Source organism: Megalops cyprinoides, chromosome 15, assembly GCF_013368585.1.
Source record: "Megalops cyprinoides isolate fMegCyp1 chromosome 15, fMegCyp1.pri, whole genome shotgun sequence".
NCBI classification, from domain to species: Eukaryota; Metazoa; Chordata; class Actinopteri; order Elopiformes; family Megalopidae; genus Megalops; species Megalops cyprinoides.
Genome location: NC_050597.1, coordinates 956,572 through 983,888, shown reverse-complemented (window position 1 = coordinate 983,888; position 27,317 = coordinate 956,572). Strand labels below are relative to the sequence as shown.

Genomic DNA, 27,317 nt, shown 5'->3' with positions numbered 1-27,317 from the left:
GCTGACAAGCTCTGGTCCCTGACAGCACAAACAAACAAGCAAATAAAGTGTGAAGAAACGTATTGACATGAGTGTGGGAGAGAGCACAAACAGGGGAGACTGCAGGCCTGCACATGGAAAAAAAGAGAAAAGCCTAGCCTGAAGGGTGAGAGGATGGATAGATGTGCATGGGCCCGCAGTGCGTGGACAGTGCTGAGGAGAGACGCAGTCCTCACGGCCGGTCTCTGCACAGCATTACCGTGTGTGCAGTCCTACTCCGCTGCAGTGCAGGCAGCATCCTGGCGTGGACACCCTCTGCCCTCATCCAAGGCGGGTGATGAGGCCGTTTGTCTGAGGCCACCCGTAAACTGAGGCCTGTAACATTACACCCGGTTTTCCCTTCCTCCTGATCTCTGGCTCCCGGCATTGCCAGCCGCAGGTGAGACGCTCTCGTCTCTTCTCTTCCTGCTCATCTCTCTGGTCTTAATTGACTATTTCGGCACAGACGAGCTCTTTCATCAGAATCAGGAGGCACAGCTAGGATCCCTGCCATCCCTCTGTGTTTCCTGGGCGTAATGGCATCAGAGGAATCTGCAGCCTGTTTGAGGTAACCGAGCCGTCAGCAATCTGCAACGCTTTCTTGTACGGAGAGAAAACTACACAACCTTTTCAATATCAAAGACCCAAATTAAAGAAAAAAAGAAAACGGGACTTTGCTTGGTTGCGGCTTTGCATGTTGTAATCGCATTAACGGGGAATACTGTAATCAAATATAAATCTGCTTTCAATCCTTAAGTAGTTTGTTTGGTTTTTGCCAGTTATTTTGACAGAGCAGAAATATGAAAATTCCTGAGCAGAGGAAACACTGAACATTAATCTGTGCTTTAAATCTCAGAATGAAGATTGATAAAATCCTACCACAGTTTGTAAAATGTCAATATGAAATTAAACCACCAAAAAAGGAAAATAAAAGTCTGTTTTGCTGCAAAGCCTTTGAAAACACTGTACTCTCAGCCTTTTCATCTGCTGTGGGAAGGTAGGTAATATGTGTGTGTGCGTGCATGCATACATGCGTGTGTGTGTGTGTGCATGCGCACGCCTGTGTGCCTGTGCATGTGTGTGTGTGTGCACGTGTGTGTGTGCACGCCTGTGCATGCGTGCGTGCGCGCAAGCGTGTGTGTATGTGTGTGTGTGTGTGTGTCTGTCTGTGTCTGTGTCTGTGTCTGTGTGTGTGTCTGTGTCTGTGTGTGTGTCTGTGTCTGTGTCTGTGTCTGTGTCTGTGTCTGTGTCTGTGTGTGTCTGTGTCTGTGCGTGTGTCTGTGTGCGTGTGTGTGTGTGCGTGCGTGTGCGTGCGTGTGTGTGTGTGTGTGTGTGTGTGTGTGTGTGTGTGTGTGTGTAGACATGAGTGATATTTGATACTTGATACTGATACTTGTTTCTGTCCCTGTGTGCGGTATGAGTAAGCAGTTCAGTGGACTTCAGTCTGTTAAAACACAACTTAAAAAGTAATACTGCATGGTTCTCTGCGTGGCACCTGGCATTAAAGAGATTATGGGTTACGCCACTGTAATAGGCTGTTGACCTGAACTTTTTACATGTGTTATTTGCAGTAATTTATTGACTCGGTAAATTTTTATGGTGTCATACACTGAAGCAATGCCAGTAAAGGGCCTCGCTGGAAACATACAATGCCAACAGTACCTAACGGGGAATCGAAACCGCAATCATGAGCTCACCAGCCCAGCCCTGTAACTGCTATGCCTCAATTCTTACTGTAGCTGGTAACACAGCTTCAGCGTCAGATGATATGAAACCTTACCTAGTGAGTGCAGACAGGGCCTCCATTGCTGTGTGTTTCACTGTGAAACTGCATAACCACATGCACATTTTTGCTCCACTTAAGCTGTTGCTGCTTCACTCAGAACGTGACGTGAATGTGATGAATTGTGGAATCTACTTACTGCCATTTTGGATAGATAACGGCATCAGCAATGCAGAGATCATCTGAAAAGATCTATCGATCCCCATGTCCACCAAAGCAGGTATTGATGATCAACCATTAAGCAGGAACTGAAAGGGTTTAACTTGTCAAACACTCAAGCGTTTTCTGTTCAGCATTATCTCTGACAGGAACAGAGAACCAAGACTGCTCACACTGTCTGATGCTTCTGACCAAATGAGGTGATTCAGTGATAGACCTCTGTGTCACCTGACTGTATTATTACACACACACGCAGTGACAGTGAGTTTGGGTGCAGGTGCAGGGCTGGTGTTCTCATGCATAAGTGTGTGTGGATCTGTCCGTGGCAGCGGGTGGCAGGAATTTGGGGTACCGCGAGGATGGCAGAGGAGCCCCAGGGTGGTGCGGAGCGAGTAATAGTGTTGGAATTGAGCCTCTGGAAATAAAGGTGATCTGGGGTGAGATAATCTGGCTGTCCACAGCCTTGTCCCTGCTAATGGGTGTCAGACTGTACGGAGAGGGTGAGGACCCTTCTTTTAAGCCCTTCTGTGTGTGTGTGTGTGTGTGTGTGGGTGTGTGGGTGTGTGTGGGTGTGTGTGTGTGTGTGTATGTGTATATGCATGTGTGCGTGTGCGTGTCCATGTCTGCAACTGCACACAAACACACACTCATCCATGCTTGTAAGCATGACTGAATAAATGAATACCACATGAATATCATTATCACACATGTGAACACATGAGAAAGGTGTACAGCCACATCCAGGTTTGGAAGTGGATATCTGCATGATTTTATTGCTTCAACTTTTCCCTGTCTGATAGGTCTGTGGGTGCAAGTAAGTTATCATGCCTCTGTCTGGCTTTTTGCATAATTCCTTCCTGCGTTTAAGTTTTTGAGCACAGTGATTTTCAGTTGCAAGAAATGAGACAAAACACTGAACCAGCAAACTCAGTAAAATTCTGTTGCTGCCACCTACATTGAACGCCTTATATTATTGCTCACTGTTTAAAATGCTAACCTTCATTGAAAAAGTGAATCACCTCATTCAGCTGAATGTATGATCACAGCATGCAAAGAGCAGGGTTGGGGTTGGTACTCTGAATCTCCTCCTGAAATATTGATCTCTGTGTGTTGCCTCACACATCTGCCTCAGAAAATGTTTACTTTCACTCTGCCTCTGTGTCGGACCAGCAAACGGAGCGTGCGGGCCTGGAATTGAATTTACTCTTACCTTGCCTGGTCCTTGAATTTGATATTTCAGAGGACTGTGTTTACTCTATTGATTGTGCATTCCAAGGATGCGGGCTGCACTCGAGTATCTGTGCATCTCTCCGCGTTGCATATCAATGGAGGTACAATGATCCGGAAGCCTGCTTAATGTGTCTGCCCACACACTCGCTCACACAGGGTCTTATGTTTCTATCACTGCGCAGCACAGCCCCACAGGTTTCACTGAAACCGCACTGGCCTTCAAAATGAGCAAATCTCACCTCTTCAGTCAAAAACGGGTTTTGTCCTTGGTTGGAGTTTATTCATTTCAGTTTACATTTTTCAGTATTACGATTTCATTCCATGTGTCAACGGGCAATATATATATGTAGGTTGTTTAATGCATTGATATGCATGGAATACACTGAGCTGTCATACAGATATTATTTTATTTTATGTTACAAACTATTTTTATTAATACTGTGTCATTGGTTTTAGTTGTCATATTAGTAATGATAATAACCACAAAAGGAAGATAGAAATATTTTTCATAAGTCACACAGTGCACTACAGTAGAGTGAGTGCTCATTGGAGGATAGGCGCCATTCCACTGATGTCAGCCAATAGACTTGCAGGCATCTGTCCAATCATGGGGTCCCTCAGAGTGGTGAAGTGAGGAAACCTTGGCTGACTTACTCACCCTATCACCCCCTCCAATTTGTCCCGCTCGTGTGGGCTCCCGGACATTGTTGGCTGATGACACGGCTGGGATCGAACCCACGTCACAGGGCTGAGCTTGTGCTCAAGGCGAGTGCCTTATCCACTGAGTCGCTCAGGAGCCCCGGAGCATCATTCCTCACTTGTTCGCTTTAAATATCCTCAAAGTAAACAGACAGACTAATCTTTTCTCTGCATTATGACATGTTTGGAGACCAGATTTGTGCCATTTCTCAGCGGGGAGGAAATATCAGGCCCGCCTGCCACTTGCGTGAGTCTTTACCCCCTCCAGACCGAGTTTTGTCTGTCACTCCTCCGATTCTCAGCTTTATCCAGTACCTGAAAGAAAAACAGAGTCAGAGTGTTAGTTTTCTTTGTTGGCTAAGATGTCAGGTGGAATTCAAGCAAACATATTTTACTGTCACAGTGTGGCAGACTGCAGCAACACAGTGTCCTTGCAGGAGACCAGAGGGAGGTGGTGGGGAGAGGGGTGCTGATCATTCAGCACATAATACACTTTAATCAGGAGCTTTGTGGATGGATTAAAATATCACCACAGTAATACAGCACACAGTAATCCATGCCCCCTCAGCTATTTCATAGATTACTATATTTCACCAAAATCCATCCTCCAATATTGCCAGAACGCTCAAAACTGCATCATGCTGGTAGCTGAGGACCCCACCCCTCTTTGGGACAGGACCCCCGTAGACAGCTGCCCGTCCACCGGGAGGCGATGTCCCCTGCCCAGCGGCCTGCCCGCTCCCCGCTGCAGCGTCCGGCGGCCAGCGGACAGCTTTCAGAAGCACTCCTCAGCTGCGCCCGCGGTGCAGTGGAACGTATAATTGCAATCTAAAGATTAACAATGATGTCGCTTTCAATTATATCTGTTTTGCAGAGGCATCAAACACCAGCCACCCCTTTCACTATGGTGGCAAAAACAATTTATTTCAGCTGGAGAGCGCCTCAGGCTGAAGGCTAGCGCGGCCGGCGGATAATCTTGTGAGCGTTCAAGGGCGTTCTCCCCAGGACGATTAGCGGCCTGAGCGTTGTGCTACAGAGACACTACCCTGACGAGGTGCTCAGAGAATGTTAAACACGCCGTGAGCTGGATCAGGCCTCTGCTGCTTTCCACGCCATGTGTGCCGGCTGTTTGGGGTTTGGGAGGATTGATCTGGGAAGTGTTATTGGGCCGGCTCATGCTCCACTCTCAGGGGACGCTGTCTGCGCTCTTCTGTCGGCCCCAGCCTGTGGTTTGATACAGCTGCTTGTTGCTGTTTGTGAGAAGCAGCTCTGGCTTTGTGATCTGCAATGTTTGCTTTAATTAGCAGCATGTGGGAAATTCACCTGTTAGAGAGATAGGAATGGTAACTGAGATAGGAATGCTTTTCTAAATTAATTGTGAGTTAGTGCTGTATTCTTCATCCATTTATTATGTTATTCTCTAAAGCATGTTACAGACCTACTAGATGGAGTTGATTAAGGGGATTGAGCTTGAGGGTAAATGAGATCTCAGTTTAATGACACCAGCACTAATCCCTCCTGTGACTTATTGCGGAGCCTCACACCTGGAGGACGCTGCTGTACAGGTCTCTTCTCGTGTGTTGCTTGCTCTGCATAGGTAGAAACAGAGCTGGCACACTGACGGAAAGTAGCTCTAAAGCTCTGGTAGCGGTACTCTGCGTCGACCGAAACTGCTACCAGCGGGCTGGCACTGCTCCTCCAGTCATGATTGCATTAAGTCAATACACTTCAAGATCTCACTCACAAAATGCAGCGGGTCTGCGTGATTACCAGAGGGCTGCTTCAGAGAGAGCTATCCAGATACTGTGTGGATAAGATGAGGATGCTCTTCTTTTCATCCTGGCAAAGAGGCCATGATGCTTTCCTCTTCCCTCCTCTGAAGTGCTGAGGAATTAGCCTAGCCTGACTCCGCTGCCCTTCACTTTGTTTTTATTCTTCTGTTTCTGTCTTCATTTCTGTCTTTACGCTTTTCCCCCTTTTTACCCAATTTGTAACTGCCAGTAGTATTAAAGCTGGCTCACCTCTCCGCATGCCCCTCATGGCTGTGGAGGAGCGTTGGAGCGAAATGAAATTAAACCTCCCAATACCCAACAGCATACCTCACAGTGCACCTCAGTGGAGGGAAAGCTGATTGGAGGATCGGCACAATTCCTCTGAGGTAATCTGAGTTACTCACAGGCACCTCACAAGCCTCTGCAGGGTGTTACAGTGAGAGAGTGTTACAGCGGGAGGGTGTTACAGTGAGAGAGTATTACAGTGGGAGGGTGTTACAGTGGAAGGGTGTTACAGTGGGAGGGTGTTACAGTGGGAGGGTATTCAGACACTGGCCAAAGAAACCCACTCTCCGTAGTGGAACAGAACCAGTTGTGTGCTGCACTCTGGACTCCTGGTCCCGTTGGTGAATGACATAGTTCACACTGAAACTTGCCTCTGAACTGCCACTCAGGAGTCTGGTCCATCGCCTTAATCAAAAAGCTAACAAAAGTAGCTTAATATCTCACTGGTCAGTGCTAAATATGGCTGAAGTCACCTGATAGCACTCAGCTTTAGAATCAGTTGAATAGCCAGTGTTAACATGCCATCTTAACTGGAAGGAGCCCGTCAATCAGACACTACATTCCAGCTTACCAAAATATATAACGTTCTTCCTACAGATATGTTATGTCGTTATTAGCAACTACTTAAAAACAACCAGTGAAAATAAATGATAAACTCTCTTGGTTGGGGTAAAATGGTTTGGTACATTGTCCCAAATAGCTCCCTGACTCGTGTAAACAAGCTATGTTTTCATAACGGCCTAATAAACATTTTGAATAAATAACTGGAATCAGGACTTTGTTTTCGCTAAATAAATGGCTAGAGAAAGGATGGTCCACTCAGTTCTCTTTGTCTGTAGTAATAACCACTCATCCACTCCACTCTTGAATGTTGTTGACCATGTTTTACTCCATTTTCTTTACGCTGCACGCTTGTTCTCTCTACCTTTTGAATCGATTGTACCCTCTAATTTTTAGCACTTCAAAAACATAAACAAAATTGTTCCACGCCTCTTTATTTCCAGTTATACAAGCAGCGTATGTAACATGAATTATAAACAGCTCAGAATTTAGCTCAAATGGTGAGACTGCAATCAGTGCAGTGGGTGCAGTAAAAGGTCTCCAGGCAACGGTTAATGTCCGTCGTGGATCTGCTTGGTGAAATGAATAACCCAATTAGAATCGGTCAGAGCTTTACTTTTTAATGTATTTGCACCGTTCACTTCAAAGTCTATTTTCTCAAGGCATTAATTGCTAAATTTGTTATTTGCTTGAAATAAAAGTCACAGAGGGACCTGTTTAAAGGAAGCGTAATCTCTCCTAACTCTCATTCTCTCACAGTCAGCTTTGAGGTGTACATCACATGCTTGTCTATAAGCTCCATCCTCCAGGAGCCTGTCTCCCGAGCCCGGGAAGCTCCGCATTCAGAGAAAATTCCAGAAATATCTGGTGGCTTTGTGAGTGAAAGTGGAAGGTGGTGATGCGGCTGCAGCCTCTCTGCTGGCACCGGCAGGAGAATGTGGGGTGTGGATGTTCATTTTCCCACACACTTTGATGTCTCCAGCCCCAGGCAGTTTGTGTTCAAAGCATCTAAGAGAGAACCACTGCCTCAGTCTCTGAGACCTGAGAGGGATAGCAATCAAAACTGCGTAGCCTTGAAATGCCAAAATATGCAGAAAACTATGAATGTGATAATTTATATATTGTAATACCTGACATAGTTTGAAACCTTAATAGAATCTCTTTCTCCCTTTATACTTTTTTCCGCACATAGGGAAAATAAATGAGGGTACATAGCACTTGTATGCAGCGTAAGTGAGGTAATTCATTCTAGATTTCTACACACGGTAAGAGTAATAGTCTTACCTGATTTGCACTGGACAGTTTGACTGGAGCTTTCACTATATGAGACAGAGCGCAGAGATAAATTGCTGCATTGTTCTGAAGTGACTTTGTACCTGGGGTTCATTAAATAGTCTGGGAAGGATTTTGTGCCACAAGATGAAATGTCAACATGCTTCTGTGAACCTTTCACTTCCATTACGCATTGATGCTAATCTTGCTCTTACAACAGGCCTCCATTGTCAAATCCATGAAGCCTAGAGGTTACTGGGTACTCGTCAAACCTTAATGGAAGGTTTCCTTACATGGGAGGTCTTCAGACCATCGTCTGCTGCTACCTCAGTGTGAGGGAAAAATAAGGCACCCATGGTGACGTGGATTAAGTTTGATATTAGAACTGTGATTGGTGGGTACTGGGAAACGCATAAAAGGCTCTTGCAGCAGAGACAAATGAGAGTGCTGATGAGCAAGCAGTGCTCAGATTATCCCTGTCATCTGAACAGTGTAAAACCAGTGGATCTGCAATGTAAAACAGCCATTCCCCCATATTAAATGTAAAGTAAAACTGATTTCACATGTAAATGTATGCATGCATGGGTGGTAGAAACCTTTGTCAGTTCTCGGTGCAGTAACAGACATTGGCAGTACAATGTGGTGCTGCAGTTCTCGATGATGCTGTATGGTGGCTCTACCTCTGCAGGCTGGGTCTAGTGAAGCATCACTCTTTTCCTCTTGGGTTTGTACTGTATATTATGCAGGTAATACGCTGGTCACGTGACTCCTGCCACGCAGTTCCTGAATACCTTTAATGACTGTGTGGGGCACAGGTGCGAGGTGTCAATGACATTATAATGGAAGGCCAGGATCCGTGACCTGGAGATATGGATGGTGCGTAAATCTGGATGTGTCCCAGGAAGGAAATCCATTTTTGGAATTAGTCCAGCTTTCTGAAACACTATATGCATCATATTAATTTCATTGAAAGTAATGGCTGATTTAATATACAGGACGAAACTGAACTTTAATGATGTAATTGAGCAACACAATGTGTTAACTTAATAAGCATGCACTCTAACACCTGCACTGCAGGCTAATTAATGCTTTCGGGTGTGAGGGCACGGCCCTGCTACACCTCGCTCCGTGTGGGGTTCGCCTCACGAGGAGTTCAGTCTGTAACGGTTAACTTCTGTTTCTCATCTTTCCTTAATGGCTGCCAAAGGTGCATCTCATTTCTGAGAATCTGCTGCTATGCAGGGTGTGGGCCACTCTAATGGCAGAGGAGCAGGCAGAAAGGTGTACAGTTCTCTGAATTCATCTCATTAAATGAATGTTATTTTATATTTTATAATTATCTGTGTGGTGAATTTAAGGACAAAGAGACTTTATTTCATTCTTGAATACAGGGCTGTATGCATTTATACAGGTACCTGTAGTGTTTCAGTTAGATGTTGTTGAGCACCGGTGCTCTGGGAGAATGAATATAGCAGAGAATGGTTGGATTTGAGGATTTGAGAGGAGGTTAGGATTTATTCATGGTCAACAGGGGGCTGTAAGGAGCAGGGCTGCTTGTTTTGCTTTCACAAGGTCTCATTAGCTGCCCTTTGGTTCCCATTTCGGCTTTTTTTTTCATGGCAGAAAGTGCAAATAGCCGGCTCTCTCGGCCAGCTCCTGGCCTCATTAAAGGCCAGACATCTGCTCCATGCGGTCCTGACGTGGCCTGTAGGCACCCTTTATTTATTCAGATGCTGCAGAAAGCCCTGTCTGCTTAATATTCTCATGCATAAAACAAAAAAAAAAATAGGCACCTTACAGGCATCATGATCGGTGGTGGGGCGTGCTGCAGTCAGGCATGGACACACAGATCCTGCACCATGCTTCATACAGATCTGTGGAGGCAAACCGCTGCACCGAAAGGCCTGGCACGAAAGGCACCGAAAGGCACCGCAAGAGCGCGAATCGAGTGCTGCTTATCATGGGCTCCGCTGATGGATGGCTCATTGGTTTGCAGATTCACTTCTTTGAACTCGGCGCTGGCAGATGACATGTCTGTATTTTCTTTGCCGGTGGGTTGTAGTGGGCTCGGACTGCAGCTCTCCTTTTGCAGTCTCGCAGTGTTGCAGAGGAAAGTGGTGTGTGGGCAATGAGAGCTCGTGCATGACACGAGGCTGAGATTTCCCCCGGTGATGAAAGCCATGGCGTCTCCAGTGACCTCCAGCTCTCTGGCTCACGCTTTGGGGCAAAAATGCGTGCCGGGAAGCCACGCGCTCAAACCATCCCACCTTTCAAAGCTGCACAGCTGAGACGCTCCACCCCGCGGCCTGGCCGAGTCACTCAGCTGGGCCTGGACAGGAGCTGTCTGAAGCTGTGAGCCTGAACTCTCTGAAGCTTTCTGAAGCTGTCAGCCGCTCCACATGCAGGCGGCTGCAGAGTGCTGTGTGGAGAGTCATCAGCCGATAGCCAGAGTGGAGTGAGCAGGATCTGAGGGACGTGCACAGTGGCAGCTCACTCTCAGTTTGCTGTAAGCCGTGTCTTTATGACGGGGAGAGATCTCCTCCATGCGGCATACTCTTCTTCTCTGTGTACGTCTCACAAAGCTGGTTTACGTCTGGAATATATACCAGAAATGCAAATTTGGATACACAGAGACAAACAATCTGACACTGTAATGAAACCAGACATAGAAACTAAACAAGCAATGCTTAAAACCAGGGTCCAGGGTTTAGCATTTCTTAAAAACATCTTATTGCCAAATGTGAGACCTCATTGGCTGGCTACTAACACACTAAAAGACGAGGTACAATAGCCCACATGTGTAGCATGGAAAGACATCACACACAAGATCGTCTTTACAAAAACAGTGCTTCATGACAGTAATGGTTTGTAAGCAAATTGCTTACAAGGTATTGTTGCATTTAAATAAATGAAAGTAGCACACATTGACAGGAACATCAATATGGCATCTACTAATGCACAATTTGCGACAAGTGGTTCCAAGTCAATTTTAATATGACACGATGTTTCTTCACACTGAGCTAATTAAGGCACCATGTTATGAGTGACCCGTTGCTGTCTCCCCTGTAAACTGGGCAGGGAGATGTAATTTGATGCCTGTGACATGGCTGTCAGAGGTGGCGGTGCCAGCTATCAACCAATGACAGCATTAAATGGGAGCAGACAACAGGAAGTACAATGAAGCAGATCTTTCCTAAATGAACTGTCATTTTCCATCTCCCACTGGTTAGGTAGCCACTGAAAGAAGACTCACATTATTTTGAGTATTGAGCGTTTTGCCATGTCACTCTGCAAGAAGCTAACACTTCCCAGCGTATTTATCTCCGGTGAGCTCCGCAGTGAAACGCTCCACAGTGAAACGCTGCACACTGAAACGCTCCGCACTGAAACGCTCCGCAGTGAAACGCTCCGCAGTGAAACGCTCCGCAGTGAAATGCTCCGCAGTGAAACGCTGCACAGTGAAACGCTGCACAGTGAAACGCTGCACAGTGAAACGCTGCACAGTGAAACGCTCCGCAGTGAAACGCTCCGCAGTGAAACTCTTCCCATGTACTTTTATATATCTTGTCATGATGGCCTTGATAATATTCACACTGAGTTCAGTTTGCCAGGACTGTGAATAAGCATTTTAATCCAGAGCTGCTGGTGGTGGGTGGGGGGAGGTTAGGTGGGTCGTGGGCAATTTGAAAATGTTCCGCCAGCTAAGTGGTCCTCACGCAAAAAAGCACGAGCTCCACTGCTCTACCTGCGTCATTTGCGAAATAAATAAAGACAGGAAATAAAGCAGATTAATAAAGCAAAAATAATACACTGTCAGTCAAAGAAAAAGTGCTCACCACATTTAAACGCTCAAAGTAACACTTTTTTTTGCTGCACTCTACTGTACAAACTGATAAACTGTAGATTTGAAGCCTGTAGATGAGTTTAGACAAAAAAAAGAAACAGTCATACACTGTGAGCATTTCAAATGACAGGTTTATGTACTACACTGCTGACAGCTTGATGTTGTGGTTTAAGGAGAGAGCTGTAAGCTATGGGTTTGCCAGTCACACTCATATTACTTCAGTCCCATGGAGCAACATTATATCCAAGGAAGATGAGCAGCTCCTGACTGCTGCAGACAGCCCAGAGGATGCACCGTGGCCAGACCCTCTTCAACACCAGCCCAAGAACATGCAGAGCCCTAATTAAAGCTAAAACGCACCAGACAGATATTATACTAATGAATTGTTTGTTTGTATGGAATATGTTTAATCAGATTTTCAATGATAAAGCAATTATCTTTGAGGCGAGTAATGCTATCTGACTGCTGGTGTAATGGACTGTGCATAGTGCTGTCACAATATCCTGTGACAATCATTACATCCTTTTTTGCATATTTTTGAAATCTTATCCATGACAGTTTTATATATATGTTTTTGTCATTTTCTGTTCCTCATACTGGCTAAAATGTCTAACACCATGATTCTAGAGAAATCATTGAGAAACTTGGACTAATGACAGCATTTAAGAAGTAAACAAACACATTAACTAGTTTGCAGGATTGCAGGAAAACTGTGGATACACATCGCACTGTAAGAGGCACTTTGCGATGGTACTTGCCATTCATACGTCAGTCCTGCACTGTGGTGAGATGCTTTGGCCGCTCTCTGGCTCTGAGAGCAGCGCTGTGCTCGTATGCATGTGCATGGGGAACCTCTGCGCTCCACAGTCTCCCACGAGCACTTCTCCTCTCTGTCCACACACAGGTGGCCTTCATGGTAATGATAGTGGATATAGATGATGTTCAGCCCAAGGACAGAGCTACTGTCATTCAGCACAGCCTGCTGTTAACCCCAGTAAGGCTCAACCCTCTCCCTTCATGCTAATTTTGATCCAAAGCAAGAAAGGTCAGATATGTTAAAGCTCAACAAATGCCAGCACATTCACATGAGTTCGGTCAAAGTGTGGCCCATGTGATTTTTTGGGGGGGAAGGTAGAGCTGCTTCTCTCTGCCACATCTTTCGAGTCACTCCTCACAGCCTCCGTTTCCTCCATGGTGAAGTTACACCCCACCGTCACAGCTGTCCCAGCTCCTCGGACAGCTTTCTCTCCTCTTAATTAAAGGCTTCTGTGCAGCAACAGGAGACAAAGGTCAGTCAGCAGTGATTTGGGTTTACTGCTTATTGGAAGCCCATAGTTTGATATGAATCTGAATTAAATATGTATTTTCCTCTATCTTTGAATGAACAAATTTAATTCATATGTCCATCATCTGAAAGCTGCTTATGTTTGTTAATGATGGAGATTGCCCATGCTGAATGATGGACACTGGGTTGCAGGCATCATTCAGGCCAAACAGGCTCAGTCAGGATGAGCATAATCCTATCTGTTTGGCTGGAATTTTGTGCTAAATGCCAGCAGTATCCACACACATGCAGGTCTCTCCATGCCAATATCCACACACGTGCAGGTCTCTCCATGCCAATATCCACACACATGCCAATATCCACACACATGCAGATCTCTCCATGCCAATATCCACACACATGCAGGTCTCTCCATACCAATATCCACACACATGCCAATATCCACACACATGCAGGTCTCTCCATGCCAATATCCACACACATGCCAATATCCACACACATGCAGGTCTCTCCATGCCAATATCCACACACATGCAGGTCTCTCCATACCAATATCCACACACATGCAGATCTCTCCATGCCAATATCCACACACATGCCAATATCCACACACATGCAGGTCTCTCCATGCCAATATCCACACACATGCCAATATCTACACACATGCAGGTCTCTCCATGCCAATATCCACACACATGCAGGTCTCTCCATGCCAATATCCACACACATGCAGGTCTCTCCATGCCAATATCCACACACATGCCAATATCCACACACATGCAGGTCTCTCCATGCCAATATCCACACACATGCAGGTCTCTCCATGCCAGCAATGCTAAACATCACACTCCTGATGAAACAGATGGGAAAACCCAACCGTCCCCTCAGCCAATTGAATATAAGGATATATTTGTTATTGTTTATACATTAGCAGCTATTACAGTTACTGTCTCACAATGGTTCAGTAGTCTGTGCTTTACTCTGTTGTTGAACCGATATATGATGTGGATAAATATGTGGCTGAAATCTCATATTTTTCTAAACTTTAAATTGAAAACATAAAAAGCCATCTGTCAAGCTGATTTAGGAGATTCCCACTACCACAGTCTTTGGTTTCAGAATTCATTCCTGCCATTGGAACAGTATCAAAATAGTTCTGACAGCTTTTAACAAAAGATGCCACAGCCAATAGGATTATATCATATTTATTTATTTATTTGTATCTGTTTTTATCTGGTGTGAAACATGTAGATGTGGACAACATCGCTAACGGCAGAAACAGGATCATCGTACTGAATACTGAAACTGAATCCTCCTGCATTCAAATGAAACATGGATGTAGAAACAAATCATTCATCATCATTCCACAGTGGCCAGAGAATCACACCTCACACACAGAGCTCATTCTAAGGTCTCTAGTACATTTAGCTGACCAGAGGAAACTTGGCAGAAGAAGAACTGCCATTTAATCAGGGAAAACCGACATGTTAGCGTGACTCAGAATGGACACACTGTATGACATCGCCCTGCACAGTCCCCATAGGCCACCCTGTGTGACTGGAACCGTAGGCTTGAACAAAATCAGAGGTTCAGGATGCCTCATCTAATTTGATCAGGTGCCCTTATGCAATAGATTGTCTTTCTCAATGGAACTTCTTAAAAGTTAAATAATTACAACCAATCCTTCATCAGACAGAGCCAGCGACACTTGGACTGCTCTCAGCGTCATTGACATGTTTCTGAAGATGTTCCACTTAAACGACACAGGGCTGAACCATGGAAGTGGTTGTAGAAGAAATGAGCATCTTTCAGTTTATACGTTGTCTCTCTTTAATTACAACAGTCCACAGAAAGCGGACACCTGTAAATTTGCATCAAAGCTTCAGAGGAGGCAAAGAAGTCTTTTTTTCGTGCAAAGCCCTATTTAAATAATCAATTAAGGAGGCTGTTGCTTCTCTTATACCTCAAATGAAAGTGTTTTTCTGTACAGCTAGATAGTGCTTTGTGAACTTAGTGTAATGAGAACACATTGATACTAATGAGATACTACTGATATCTCAAAGTGTTCATCATTGTTTTATTTCATCTGCTGTATCTGACATTTATTTCTGTTTGTTGTTCTCAGAAAATATATTATTTATTATTTTTCATGGCTGTTATTTAATGTTAGGGTCTATTTTAAAGCGCTCTAGCATTTCTACTATAAAGGCGAAAATTAATAGCAATACATGCATGATTATGAGCATATATAAATATTATGAATGTGAGCATGCTACTTCCTCTGAAGAAGATAATGATTTCTTATGCCTTTTTAAGGAAGTGTCACATTTGAGTGATGAATGGAGACCTCTGCGTATAAGTTACTCTGTAGAAAAACCAGTATCACAATGATTAATTTAGCAGACAACTAAGTAATAATTGATGTTTGCATTCTGTTCAAATAATGGAATCCTTATTTTGAATTTTTCCCCTTTATACATCCTTATTTCGGAATGATGAAGTATATACTAGACTCTTCTTACTAAAGTGACCTTGTCTCACCAGAATGAGTACTGAAGGGAGATGAGTGTGATGCTCTGACACTTTTGCACTGAGCTGATGGCCCTAACCCTGACCCTGACCCCCTCTGACACCCTTGCACAGAGCTGATGGCCCTAACCCTGACCCTGACCCCCTCTGACACCCTTGCACTGAGCTGATGGCCCTAACCCTGACCCTGACCCCCTCTGACACCCTTGCACAGAGCTGATGGCCCTAACCCTGACCCTGACCCCCTCTGACACCCTTGCACTGAGCTGATGGCCCTAACCCTGACCCTGACCCCCTCTGACACCCTTGCACTGAGCTGATGGCCCTAACCCTGACCCTGACCCCCTCTGACACCCTTGCACTGAGCTGATGGCCCTAACCCTGACCCTGACCCCCTCTGACACCCTTGCACTGAGCCGATGGCCCTAACCCTGACCCTGACCCCCTCTGACACCCTTGCACTGAGCCGATGGCCCTAACCCTGACCCTGACCCCCTCTGACACCCTTGCACTGAGCTGATGGCTGTTTTTCATGCTGCAAGTCACAGTATGCACCAGAGCAGAGTGGCCACTCATTGGAGGATAAGTGCTACTCCGCTAATGTCATCTAGGTAACTCGCAGGTGCCTGAAATCAGTGAAATGAGTAACCTCTGCTGGAATGAACCTGGTTTGCTATACCGCCTGGCCATTGTTGGCTGAAGACATGCCCGACATTGAACCTGGGCAGTGGAGCTCAGCTTGCACTCAGAGTGAGAGCTTTAACCACTGTGCTACTGGGGAGCCCAGAATGGAATCTCTCTTCAGTCACTGCAGTGGGAACTGAACGGGAATCTGAATGGCTAAAGAATAGGAGTAGAATCAAACAGCAAGGATGTCTGCCAGAAATGTCATTCCATTCATATGAGTGCAGCCATCACGGCGGCCCTGGTGATCCAGACCCTGTCCATCAGACACCACAGGGGGCTGTTATTCAGGATCTCCTTCATGATTTCAATTGGCTGTTCTGAGACTTGTGTCTTTGCGAAGTGGGTTCCCCTGGACTGTGAAAATAGGAATAGGGGTGTTTTTGCATTTGGGTAAATGGTTGTGCATTACAGAGGAGCCAGCCAGCCTGCTGTCTCAGATAAGAGGGGCCAGCATCACTGAGGGTGACAGGAACACCAGGAGACAAAGGCTCTATTACAAACAAGGAGCTTTCCCTCCTGCAGATAATGCTCTCTTTACAGAAACAGGGCTACGGTCAGCAACTAAAGACCACCTTTGTTTTTCTAGCATAGATGTACTAAATGTAGCCCAGAAAAAAACATTTCACTGTGTCACTATGGGCACTACACATTTTAAGTCAATGAAGATGCAGACAGAGGTGTAACATATCCTTTTAATATCGTATTTCTACTGATGATGGTACAGGTTCATCAAAAAATTGAATTGCATGGCAGAAAGTTTAGTAGATGGTGTCAAACCTTCATTGACTCCAGTTGTGCTACATTTACTTATCATGCCAATTATGTTTTTTCCCTTTACCCAGTATTTTAATTTTTCAGTCCCCACATAATCAGAGTATGAAATTATCATAATCAGCGGCCTTGCTGACCGACAGTGCAGGCTTGGTGCTCAGTGTCAGTCTGCATGAGCAGGAAGTGCTGTCACTGTTGTTTGGAAATCAAGCGCACAGCACTGGGCAGAAACGGTCAGACTTAAAAAACAAATTCATTAAAACCGAAAAGAAACGCTGTGGATTGTTTAAAGGCATAAATTACAGGTTAAAAATAATTGCTAAACATTAGGGACCCTTGCTGATTTCCATATTGTGTTTGCAATTACTTATTTTGTCCAGAATAAGTGTGTATGCATGTAATGTCACCCGGAGGCAGTGCTGCGTTTGTGTGCTGGAAGTCTGGGTCCCGGCAGAGCAGCAAACAGCCTTGAAGCAGTTCCTTTCAGTGGCCCCCCCTCAGTCCTCTCAGCCCCCAGGCTGTGCAGCGGCTTTCTGAAATTAAATTTCCACCGTTGTCATTGTAACTCTCCGTTTTCCCTCACGGGGAGTGAGTTTGTCCCCCCCATCACTTCCAGTCTTGGGCAAAATAGAAGCATATTAAATCCTTGTAAATACATTGCTCACTTCCATAGCATCACTGCACCACCTTCAACAAGTGAATGAAATAAATTCATGCAATTGCTATGCATAAGTCATTAATTAGACATTAATCTTACCTGTATGTAGAGAGCTAACATGGAGCTATCTCATGGTGCTATTTATAAAATCTAGTATACTTAATTAATGTATATTCCATTACCGACTTTAAAGCACCTTCTTTAATACATTTAATTACTTATAACTTTGTTGATAATTGTATTGCATTTGCAGATATAGGAATGCATTCATGTAAGATAGAGGCTTTCATTCATTCCAACAGCACACTTAAACTGCAGAGAATACTGTGTTTTTCTCTAAGTGTGTCTTTATTGGCCTGCTCCCTTCCACTGATGTTACCTTGAATTGGACTCTTGTATTGTCACTGTTCGGTACAGAGGCAGCATTCATTTACCAGGAGAGTTGCTCTCTTTTCTCCTCTGAGTGTGCACTTACAGGATATACCAGCCTGCGCTCAAGGAGAGATTTAATTGCTATTTATCAATTATCACAGAGGCAATGAAAAATGAGGCCTCTTCTCCTCGTTAGATTCATTTGGGTAACGCTCAGCAGGTGTGGTGCACTGGATTACTCTGCATTTGCTTTTGCGTCTGTCAGGCTCAACACGCCCCCCATGCCGCCACCACCCCTCGAACCCTCCCCATCTGCAATAACTGTCTCATTAACAGAGTCCCAGACGCTCACTCCGGTCATTCAAAGTCAGCCAGTGAGCTGTACAAAGAATGTCAATAGTCCTTGCAAATTTGACAGAATATCGTTCAACCATATCAGCTTTAAAAAGATGAGAACAGCCAGAGAGCTCTGATTGGAGACGTGATAAAGGTGCATGGACCTATGATAAGACCTGAATGGCAGGTGGTCACACCCAGGGATAAAGACAGTTCCCTCTATTTGATAAATTACCTCTGGGAAGAGCAGGATCTGCAGAACTCTGCATCAATGATGGGGGGGGGGGGCGCTGCTCAGGTGAATAGGTAACATTCTGATTCAGGTTCCTTATGCAAGGTGATTAAAGGATGCTACCCATCAAAATTACCATGGGTAGCTCATTTAAGGCAACTTCATTTCAATATCTGCTTAAGATATTTGCACCTGTGTACGGTTGATCATACTGAAAGTTGGTCATGGCTTCATAACTCTAATGAGTCTTGTTCCTGCTATAAGCATAAGTTCTCGCAGCTGTATTAGCAGCTTCGGTATGGTTGACAGTGAAACACAGGAAACACTTATTCCAAGCTGCAGAGGGTTTACATGGACACCGAACAGTTTTCATTAGATCAACAGATCTGTTAAGGCAGCACTTGTCACTGCTGTCTGTGATATTGATCAGACTTTATTAAAACGCTGGTATTTGGAATTCATTTGGCCTTTCTAAGTGCCTGAGAGTTGCAGTTTGGAGCACCTTTATTGGCAGCTGCTGGCATTTGTTAAGTCAACTTTCTCTTCACAGTTGTCTCTCTCTGTCAGCCACTGAATGCTAAGTACTTTGCTTCTTTGTTAAGGGGCGGGACGGAGCGGCTAATTCAGGATCCACACACTGCTTGAGTTCCTCTTTTCTCTTGAGGCAGGTGTCACTGCAGGCCTGCAGCAGAGCGGGAGTCTGGAGCCCTCGCTGGGGGTGTCCCCGAGGCCCAACCCCTGCTGGCCCCACATCTCCAACACCGTACCCTCAGGGCTGAACAGGTCACTCTCAGTCTTACACAGGCAGCATGCACCACCTGCTGTTTTTAATCTGGACGTATTTTAGGGGAAATTCAATGCGATCAGCAAACGCAATCACTAAAGAGTGGTTTTGGGTGACAGCGTGTAAGCTTTCAATATTTCTAAAGTGATATTTACTGACCCCCACACTCACAACACTGGCAAACTGAATGTGCAAGGGCAAGGTGGTGTATAAATTATGGCATAAAGACATGAGGAGATAAATCTCTCTCTATAAGCCAGAGAAGAACTGAAGAGACGAATCGATTCATACGCTGCAGAGGAAGTGTCATTGACAGAAACGGTGGAGGGCGGCGCGTAGGCAAGCTGCTGCTTGCTGTTGTGGGCGTTACTTTTCTGTCCTCTTCAATCCTGCGGTTATTCTGTCTGCTGAAGTGTCTCAGATTGTGTTTTGCATTTTCTGGGATTTCAGGGAGCTAGTAGGATCCATACAGGCTGTCACAAGGGCTGCTTGCTGCTGTGATGGCGGTTGGATGGCTTTTAAGGACCTCTCTTTAAGGACTTCTCCTCTTTCTGTTAGATCATAATCAGACTCTGGGTACCTTTTTCACCATCAGACGGCTGTCACTCTAGTGTGGTCAGCGTTGTGTGAGGCTCATATCATCACCTTTGCATTGTGCTTAAAACAGGATGAAAGGCCATTTAGTCCCGTGCTGCTGACAGTCTGGAGTAAAAGCTTTGGAAACCAAAACACCAGGTCAATGCCAGGTTTTCAGTTTCAACTGGTTTTATTTTCTTGAGGAAGGTGCGTTTGTCTTGATGCAGATTTGAGTGTTTTTCTGTATCAGAAGGCCCAGGAGAGTGAGTGGGACTGACAGGTGGGGTGTGTTGGTTGCTGGTGGGTGGGCCTTGGCTGGCTGTAGATTCTGAATGAGACCTGGACCAAAGGCAGACGTGTGACATTTCAAGGAGTCCTTTTGGATGTCTCCTCATTACCTAGTGTGTGGGAAAGATTTAATTGCGGTTTGCATGAATGAAACTGTCCTGGTGAGCCTGAGCAGCGAGTGTGTGATTTACAATGGCTTGATTTAGTCCTCCACTGTGACTCCACAGATAAAGCTCCCATTCGTCACATTAATGGGCCTCTCTCACCCATGTCCTGGGATGACTCTGTCTTTATTGCGGCTTACGTAGGATCAGAATGGCACTTCAATACCTGTGACATTTTCTTTCCTCATAGTTCCTGTATCCTTGAGATTACATCTTTATTTGTTCACCAAATATGTTTTTTTTTCCACTCTTATCTGGTATTGCAAGCATTGATATCATGGGGGAAAAAATTGCATAGATATATTATGGCAAAGATTGCAGACCCCAACCTCTGCCTCTAGCAGAAAAAAAATATATTGCTACTGTGCCCCTTTGATGCAGACAGACAGACAGACAGACGGGCAGACAGACACACCCAAATGCCCGCAAGGCAAAAGTAAAAAATTCATTCCTACTTCATTGACAGAATGTGCAAGCAGAACAGACCTACAGAGACTGTGTAAAAAGTACAGGTTGCTTCACATGCCAATCAAGATTGCAGCTGAGCCTAACGGTGAAATTGGATCAGACTTTAAGTAAATATACACCTGAAATCAGCTACAGAGGAAATTTACCAGCAGGGCCTGCAGCAGAAGGAGCCCAGCGAGGTCACATGATGTGTGATCCGTGCAGGGGCTAGAACCCCCATCTCCCATCATCCTTCCCAGTGAGTTTCCAGGTCTTTGTCTCTGTTTAATTTTGGTACTAACCCTGAAGTGTCCCAGTGGCTCACCCCCCCCCCCCCCCCAACCCCATTAAAACTTTAATTTTAGTTCCATTTGGATTCTCTTTATCCCGTTCCTGAGTTATGTAAAATTTAAAGCTTCAAAGTGAAAACTTTAAAGCTATTTTCTTTAGAACAAGCTTCTGCCATTCCCAGCTCATCACTGTACACTGTCCATTAAGATCAGCTGTTGAAGAGTACAGGCCTACCTTGACGCACTGATAATTAGTCAGATAGATGATAACAACAATAATAGCAATAACAATTTGTTCAGTCACCTAACTGTGCGGCTGGGAGAACTGATACCATCTGTTTTGAATGGATGCGTTGACCCTCTACCATTAGTCTTGTCTTTGACCAGTCCAGTCTCACATTTCCTGGTGAAACTATTGCTATGCTGTATGTATACATGCATCCCCGCAGTGCATACTGTGTATGGAATTGTTTCAATCTGGTAACCTTTGTAAATCTGGTGACCTTTCAGTGTACAAAAACACCAAGCAAACAGTTATTAAACATTCATAAGGCCTGATTTGGAATTCTGCTTGTCTTGTTTGTGTGAGCTGATGCTGCCTAAATTGTTTGGTGTAACTTGGCTTCATTCTGATATTAGTAATTATAATGTTAGATTTTTAGATTTTTGCAAATGGTTGTACTGTTGTATTGAGGCTAAATTACCGCAATTTGCCACAGCCTTTTTGTCTGTATGAGAAAGTAGCGAGGATCCAGAATGCAGTTCTCAGCTGTCCTGTCCGGATAGAGTTTTGTGTTTGTTTTCATGCCGCATATACACACTCATCCCTCCCTCAGCAGTAGCAGACTGCAGGAAGCCCAGAGGCAAGGCAAGGCAGGGTGACCTCTGGGGCTGGCCTCCGGTCCATTACAAACACACACCAACACAGGGGAACCAACCAGATATGCTTTACACAATGTGCCTGTGTGTTCACACTGTACCTACAAAGGTACTACTCTGTGCCTACATAGCAACTGCTGTGTACCTGTACATTGTGTTATCATTAATAAATGTGTATGTGGCTTGTGTGCTTACTTTTGTAAGTACCGTGTAGCTATTTGTACGTAGATGGTAGTACCTAAGAATGATGACAGGCATGGTCCGATCATGCAGACTGCACACCAGATTCAAACCCTCAAGCCTGGAACGAGTGCTCCAAGCACAGGCGTGCCATCATACTCACAGTGAGTGAGTTTACAAAACAGTCAAATAATTTGAATTTACAGAAACACTTTCTTCTGCATCATGGCTGATGGGGATTGTCAATCATATTTATACACATGCTTATTTTTTATTTGCACGTACTACTGTTCTTTGTAGAGATGGTAATTAGCAGTTAGCGCTTATTGAGTAGAAGCTGCTTTCAGACAACTGATCCCAGACGTGGATGTAAACTGCCTCATACCTAATGCATCACCCAGCGACCTTGTGCAGGCGAAGGTGTCGTCACTTATAGACCAGAGCCTGTGATTGTGGTCTCACTGAGATCGATGCCAGTGCTGCTTGTCTCGTATGAGCCTGTGTGAGTGGTATAGTCACACAGAGTGGGTGCAGACCTGTCTCTGTCTGAGATCTAGTGGCTTATCAACATCTGAAAGCCAATATGAGCAGACAACAGGGTAGGGAGGGTTAATTAAGTGTAAAGCTAAATCCAAACTCAATTGGCCTTGAATAATAATAAGCCAAACTCAGAACAATTGTTTTTGTGGGTGTCAGCATTTCAGTCAATAGATCTCAGAGTATCCCAACATCCCCTTATTTTCCTTCCACCCCTGTCTGTATTTTTCAAAGGTATCGATCCTCCAAGCTTTTAACAAGGTACCTGTGATATTTTTTTCTTCCTTTTTTCTTGATCTTGGAATAATTAGAGCAGCTCACAAATTCAGTTGGTGGAGACATTATTTTGTGGAAGAAAACCTTGCTCAGTATCCAGTGGCAGGTGCTTAGAGAAGATGTTGGGCTGAATGGATGGGAATGAATTGGATGGGTCTTTTATCGCTGTTTTCTGTTGTAAAACTCACAGGTCAAGGGGACAATTTAAACACCTAATTTTGCAGATGTCGGTAGGAAACACACGTGGCTGCAGAGATTTTTCAGTGCCAGAAGATGCTTTGATTAGGGCATGTTCCAATTCTGTTAAAACCCTTGGAATTTAAAATCATTTTCCAGTTTATATGATTTATATAAATAAATAAAATATAAATTTTAGATGATTTATAAAAATATTGAGGGAATCATTTTGGCCTGAACTTGACCAATTACCTGGTGGTCGATGCTGTGGATGGAAAAGCTTGATATTGATAGAAAGGTAATCTCAGTAAGATTAAAAGTAAAGACACTGTGTGGGATGGATTTAGATCAGACCTTTTTCCTAATATTAATAACACTGTGTCAAAGCTATGATTATATTAATTTTTAATCCCCAAAAGTTGACATGTAGTTTTTTAGGAAAGTGTTTCAGCCTCTGGTATTACAAGAAAATCCGATAGTGTGATATAGGGGTTATCTTAGCTGCTACTGAGCCAAGCCAATCTGGCCAACGAAAAGCCAAAAGTGAACACATTCATTTAGTCAAACACATTGTCCTTCAGCTATATGAATGTATGTAAGTGTGTGTGGGCTTTTTTCTGTTTTATAGTGTGTGTTCAGTGTGATGGCTATACTGTGTGAACCATGACTGTCCTTGGACCCGACTGACCCTGGTTCTGACCACCCTCTCCCTCTCTCTCTCTCTCCCTCCCTCTCTCTCTCTCTGCAGCGTGTGAGCTGATGACGCAGGGTATCCTGGCGCTGGTCAGCTCCACGGGCTGCGCGTCGGCCAACGCGCTGCAGTCTCTGACGGACGCCATGCACATTCCTCACCTGTACGTGCAGCGCAACAGCGACGGCTCGCCCCGTACGGCGTGTCAGCTGAACCCCAGCCCCGACGGGGAGCGCTACACGCTGGCCGCCCGGCCGCCCGTGCGCCTCAACGACGTCATGCTCCGCCTCGTCACGGAGCTGCGCTGGCAGAAGTTCATCGTCTTCTACGACAGCGAGTACGGTGAGTGCTGTCAGTCACCCACCTCTCTGAACCAATCACACGCCTCTGTTCTCCACAGCAAAGCAGGACATTGGATGAAATCAGCAAAGCCCCTTTCAGATATGCACTGCAGTGCTGAACTTATCTAGACATTACCCGGAGGAGCTGCATGTGAGAACGCAAATGTCCAAATCAGTTGGAGCGGACATTAAACGGACTTTACCCTGCCAGCTCCCTAGTACAAAGTCCGTGTAATGTCCGATTGATTGAGTAGCTAACTCTCTGTAGCCCTCTGCTTGCAGATAATCTATTAAGTCAATGCTAAGTGTTCAGCCCAATGATCAGCAGGTGACTGTAACTGACGATGTGAATTTTGATAAAGACAATTTTACACCCCTTGGAGGAAGTTTTGCATATCTGGCATTTGGATATGCCTATTGACTGATGAATAAAATCAGTCTTTTCCCTTCCTGGCAGATTGGAGGGCAAATTTCCAGCCCCTGCCTTTTTTAATGATCTCTCACACGGATATGTGGACATTTTAACGGTTACCACCTCTGTGCTGGCAGAATGTTCTCTAGTGCTGGTACCGCAAGTCCTTGGCGAGGGATTGTACATGGGAAATGAACATAGGAGGGAAATATAGTTTTTATTCCATTTAAAGCAGATACAGTATGTTATTTTATTTTATTTTCCATTGTTGTTTCAAGTATATCAAACATGCTGAAGCAGAATGAGAGGATTTCATTGTTCCTTGTGTTTATTTTAATAATGTTGAATATCAGAATGAACCAGAAGCTTGTCTAAAATGCCAGGCTTGCTTGGAACACAAGTTATGTCACAGTGATTCCAGGTGGAATGAGTTAGATCAGGTATGCCGTACAGGTGTGCTGAACCTGTTTGATTGCAGGCTGTCTATTTGACAGTGGCGAAGTCGCCTGGGATTTCAGACACCTGGGTTTAGCAGTTTGGCGCTTCTGCTTAAAATGCATTCCCCTCCACAAAGCGTCGGCAAGGGAATGTTACTGGTACTCAGAGGGTTTTCATTCCTTTCCTGGCTATTATGCCCTTCAGTGAGTTGCTTTATGTGCATTGCTCATGCAGTTGAATTATTTGCTGAATGACTGGTTTGGGTGTATGTTTCTCTCTGCTCTTGCTGTGTGGGGTGAAAACATGCACTTTTCTAAAAGATCACTTGCTTATGCTGTAAACCACCTTGAAATTGCTGTTTGTTTGCAAATGCATTCCCGTTTGAGCCAAACGAACATGAGGGGCAAACAGAGACTCATCTTTGCTAATTCAAGCAAATAAGCCTTGGCAAAAATAAAAGCACAGCCTTACAATTCTCATGCAGCATTTGTGAACGTTGTCTGCCGTGCTAGTCATTGTCTCTAATGTCTAATGTGATGTTGAATGTCTAATGTGATGTTGATATCTGCCTATGATTGATGTTACTGACACAGTTGAATTGAGCTTACCCACCGTGCTGTACCGAAAGCAAATTCCACCGACCTTGGTCGTGTGGTCATTAAAGATGATTCTGATTCTAATTCTGATTCTGACAATACTCTGCAACATCACGAAGCATGTCTGTGCTATCAATGCAGACGTTCATTTGAATGGTATTTAATTGCACTTATCTTCACTTATATTCATTCTTTTTTGTGTTTTAGTTAGCATATGTTATGTGTTAATTGATGGTAAAGTCACAAAATTCGCTTGGAATGACTTCAGCAGCAATTAAGATGCTATGCGTTTCTTACAGGCTGTCTCTGATGGACATGAGCTCTTTTGCATGTTCTTATTTAGCAGAAGGTAAAAATGCATACAGGCCTCATATCAGAAAAGAAGCAGAAGTGTGAGATGTGAAACAGACAAGACACGATGGGAGAACGACGCACCAAACACAGTAAAGTGAGGAATGCTACTGCTACTGCTACCGATGCTGCTACTACCACTAATACTACTACTAATACTACTACTGCTACCGATGCTGCTGCTACTACTACTACTACTGCTACTACTACTACTACTAATAATAATAATAATAATAATCACCATGTTCACTAAATAAACATACAGCTGAAATCATTCCAAAGTAAAGGTATTACCCATTTTCCATGTTTCTTTTGTTTTATTTTTCACTAATTAATGCAGCCTTTGTTTTGCCAATTGTACATTAGGCTACTCTGGCTGTGCTGACCTGTGCCCTCACAGATGCAGCCACTTTTCACACAGCAAATCCCACAGTGCACTGCGGTCACTGGAGGATGGGCACTTCCCCACTGATGACATCATGTAATTCAGAAGCACCTGAGGGGTGGCAGCGTGCCTGAGAACAGTGAGAGGGGGCCCCGGCAGGCCTCCTGTCCCCCCATCCGCAGCAGAGTGGGGCCAGTGTGGTCAACTGCTGTGGGATCCCGGTCATTACTGCCGAGTGACAAGGCTGGATTTGAACCCGGGCCTCAGTTTACCAGCTGAGCCCGTTAGAACTCCTTTTCTCACTGGTTTAAATGTTAAGATGGCCTCCCGAAGCCAGGAGTGTTCCCTGCCATGAACACAAACACTGGAGATGGCCAAATAGGCTTCATTAGTGTCAGCAAAAGCCAGATAAGACAGGCGTTTTCTTTTTCCAGTTTTGCTATCTTCAATTTCATTTGCTGTAATCTCCACTGCCCCTGTAATCTCTCTGACCTACTTTAATGTGTCCAGTTCTCTGCTGAGAGCTAATGAACGAGCTGAACGGAACCAGGATGAACCTCCATGCCGCTGTCAGCCTCAGGGTCTCAGCCCTGATTCCCTGGCCTGTCTCAGGTGACTGAGAGTGACATTCTTCCTGCCTGTGATGATCCACGCACAGCTAGCCATCCAAGTCTGCGTTTTATTTACCTGTCAGAGATTCTACTCACCACATTAAACAGATAATATTTGAACTATAATCCACCCATAAAAACATTCCTCATCAAAGGCACACCAAAACGACCAATGTCAATTACAAAATTATTTTCTTTTTAATTCATTAGAACATTTTAAAGTCTGATCTATGATGCAATCACCCTGTTTCCCTCTCCTGTTATTTACTCCACAGACACCTCTCTCCCTGAGGTTTTATAACTACATTACTGCATTTATGCCATTACACACTGAAGGAGCAGCGGGTGAGAAAAAGAAAAGATGAGAAAGGACAAGGGCCAGGGGAAAGGGCTGTATTTAA

General features: G+C 44.7%; 1 protein-coding gene across 1 annotated transcript in view; it reads left to right on the top strand.

The window, feature by feature from the left end:
- Nucleotides 1-27,317, top strand: part of grid1a (glutamate receptor, ionotropic, delta 1a) — a 233,965-nt gene that overhangs the window by 85,601 nt on the left and 121,047 nt on the right. Inside the window, exon 3 of the mRNA XM_036546860.1 lies at nt 23,840-24,124. Coding sequence (XP_036402753.1) covers nt 23,840-24,124 — 285 coding nt within the window. The remainder of the gene's footprint in view (nt 1-23,839; nt 24,125-27,317) is intronic.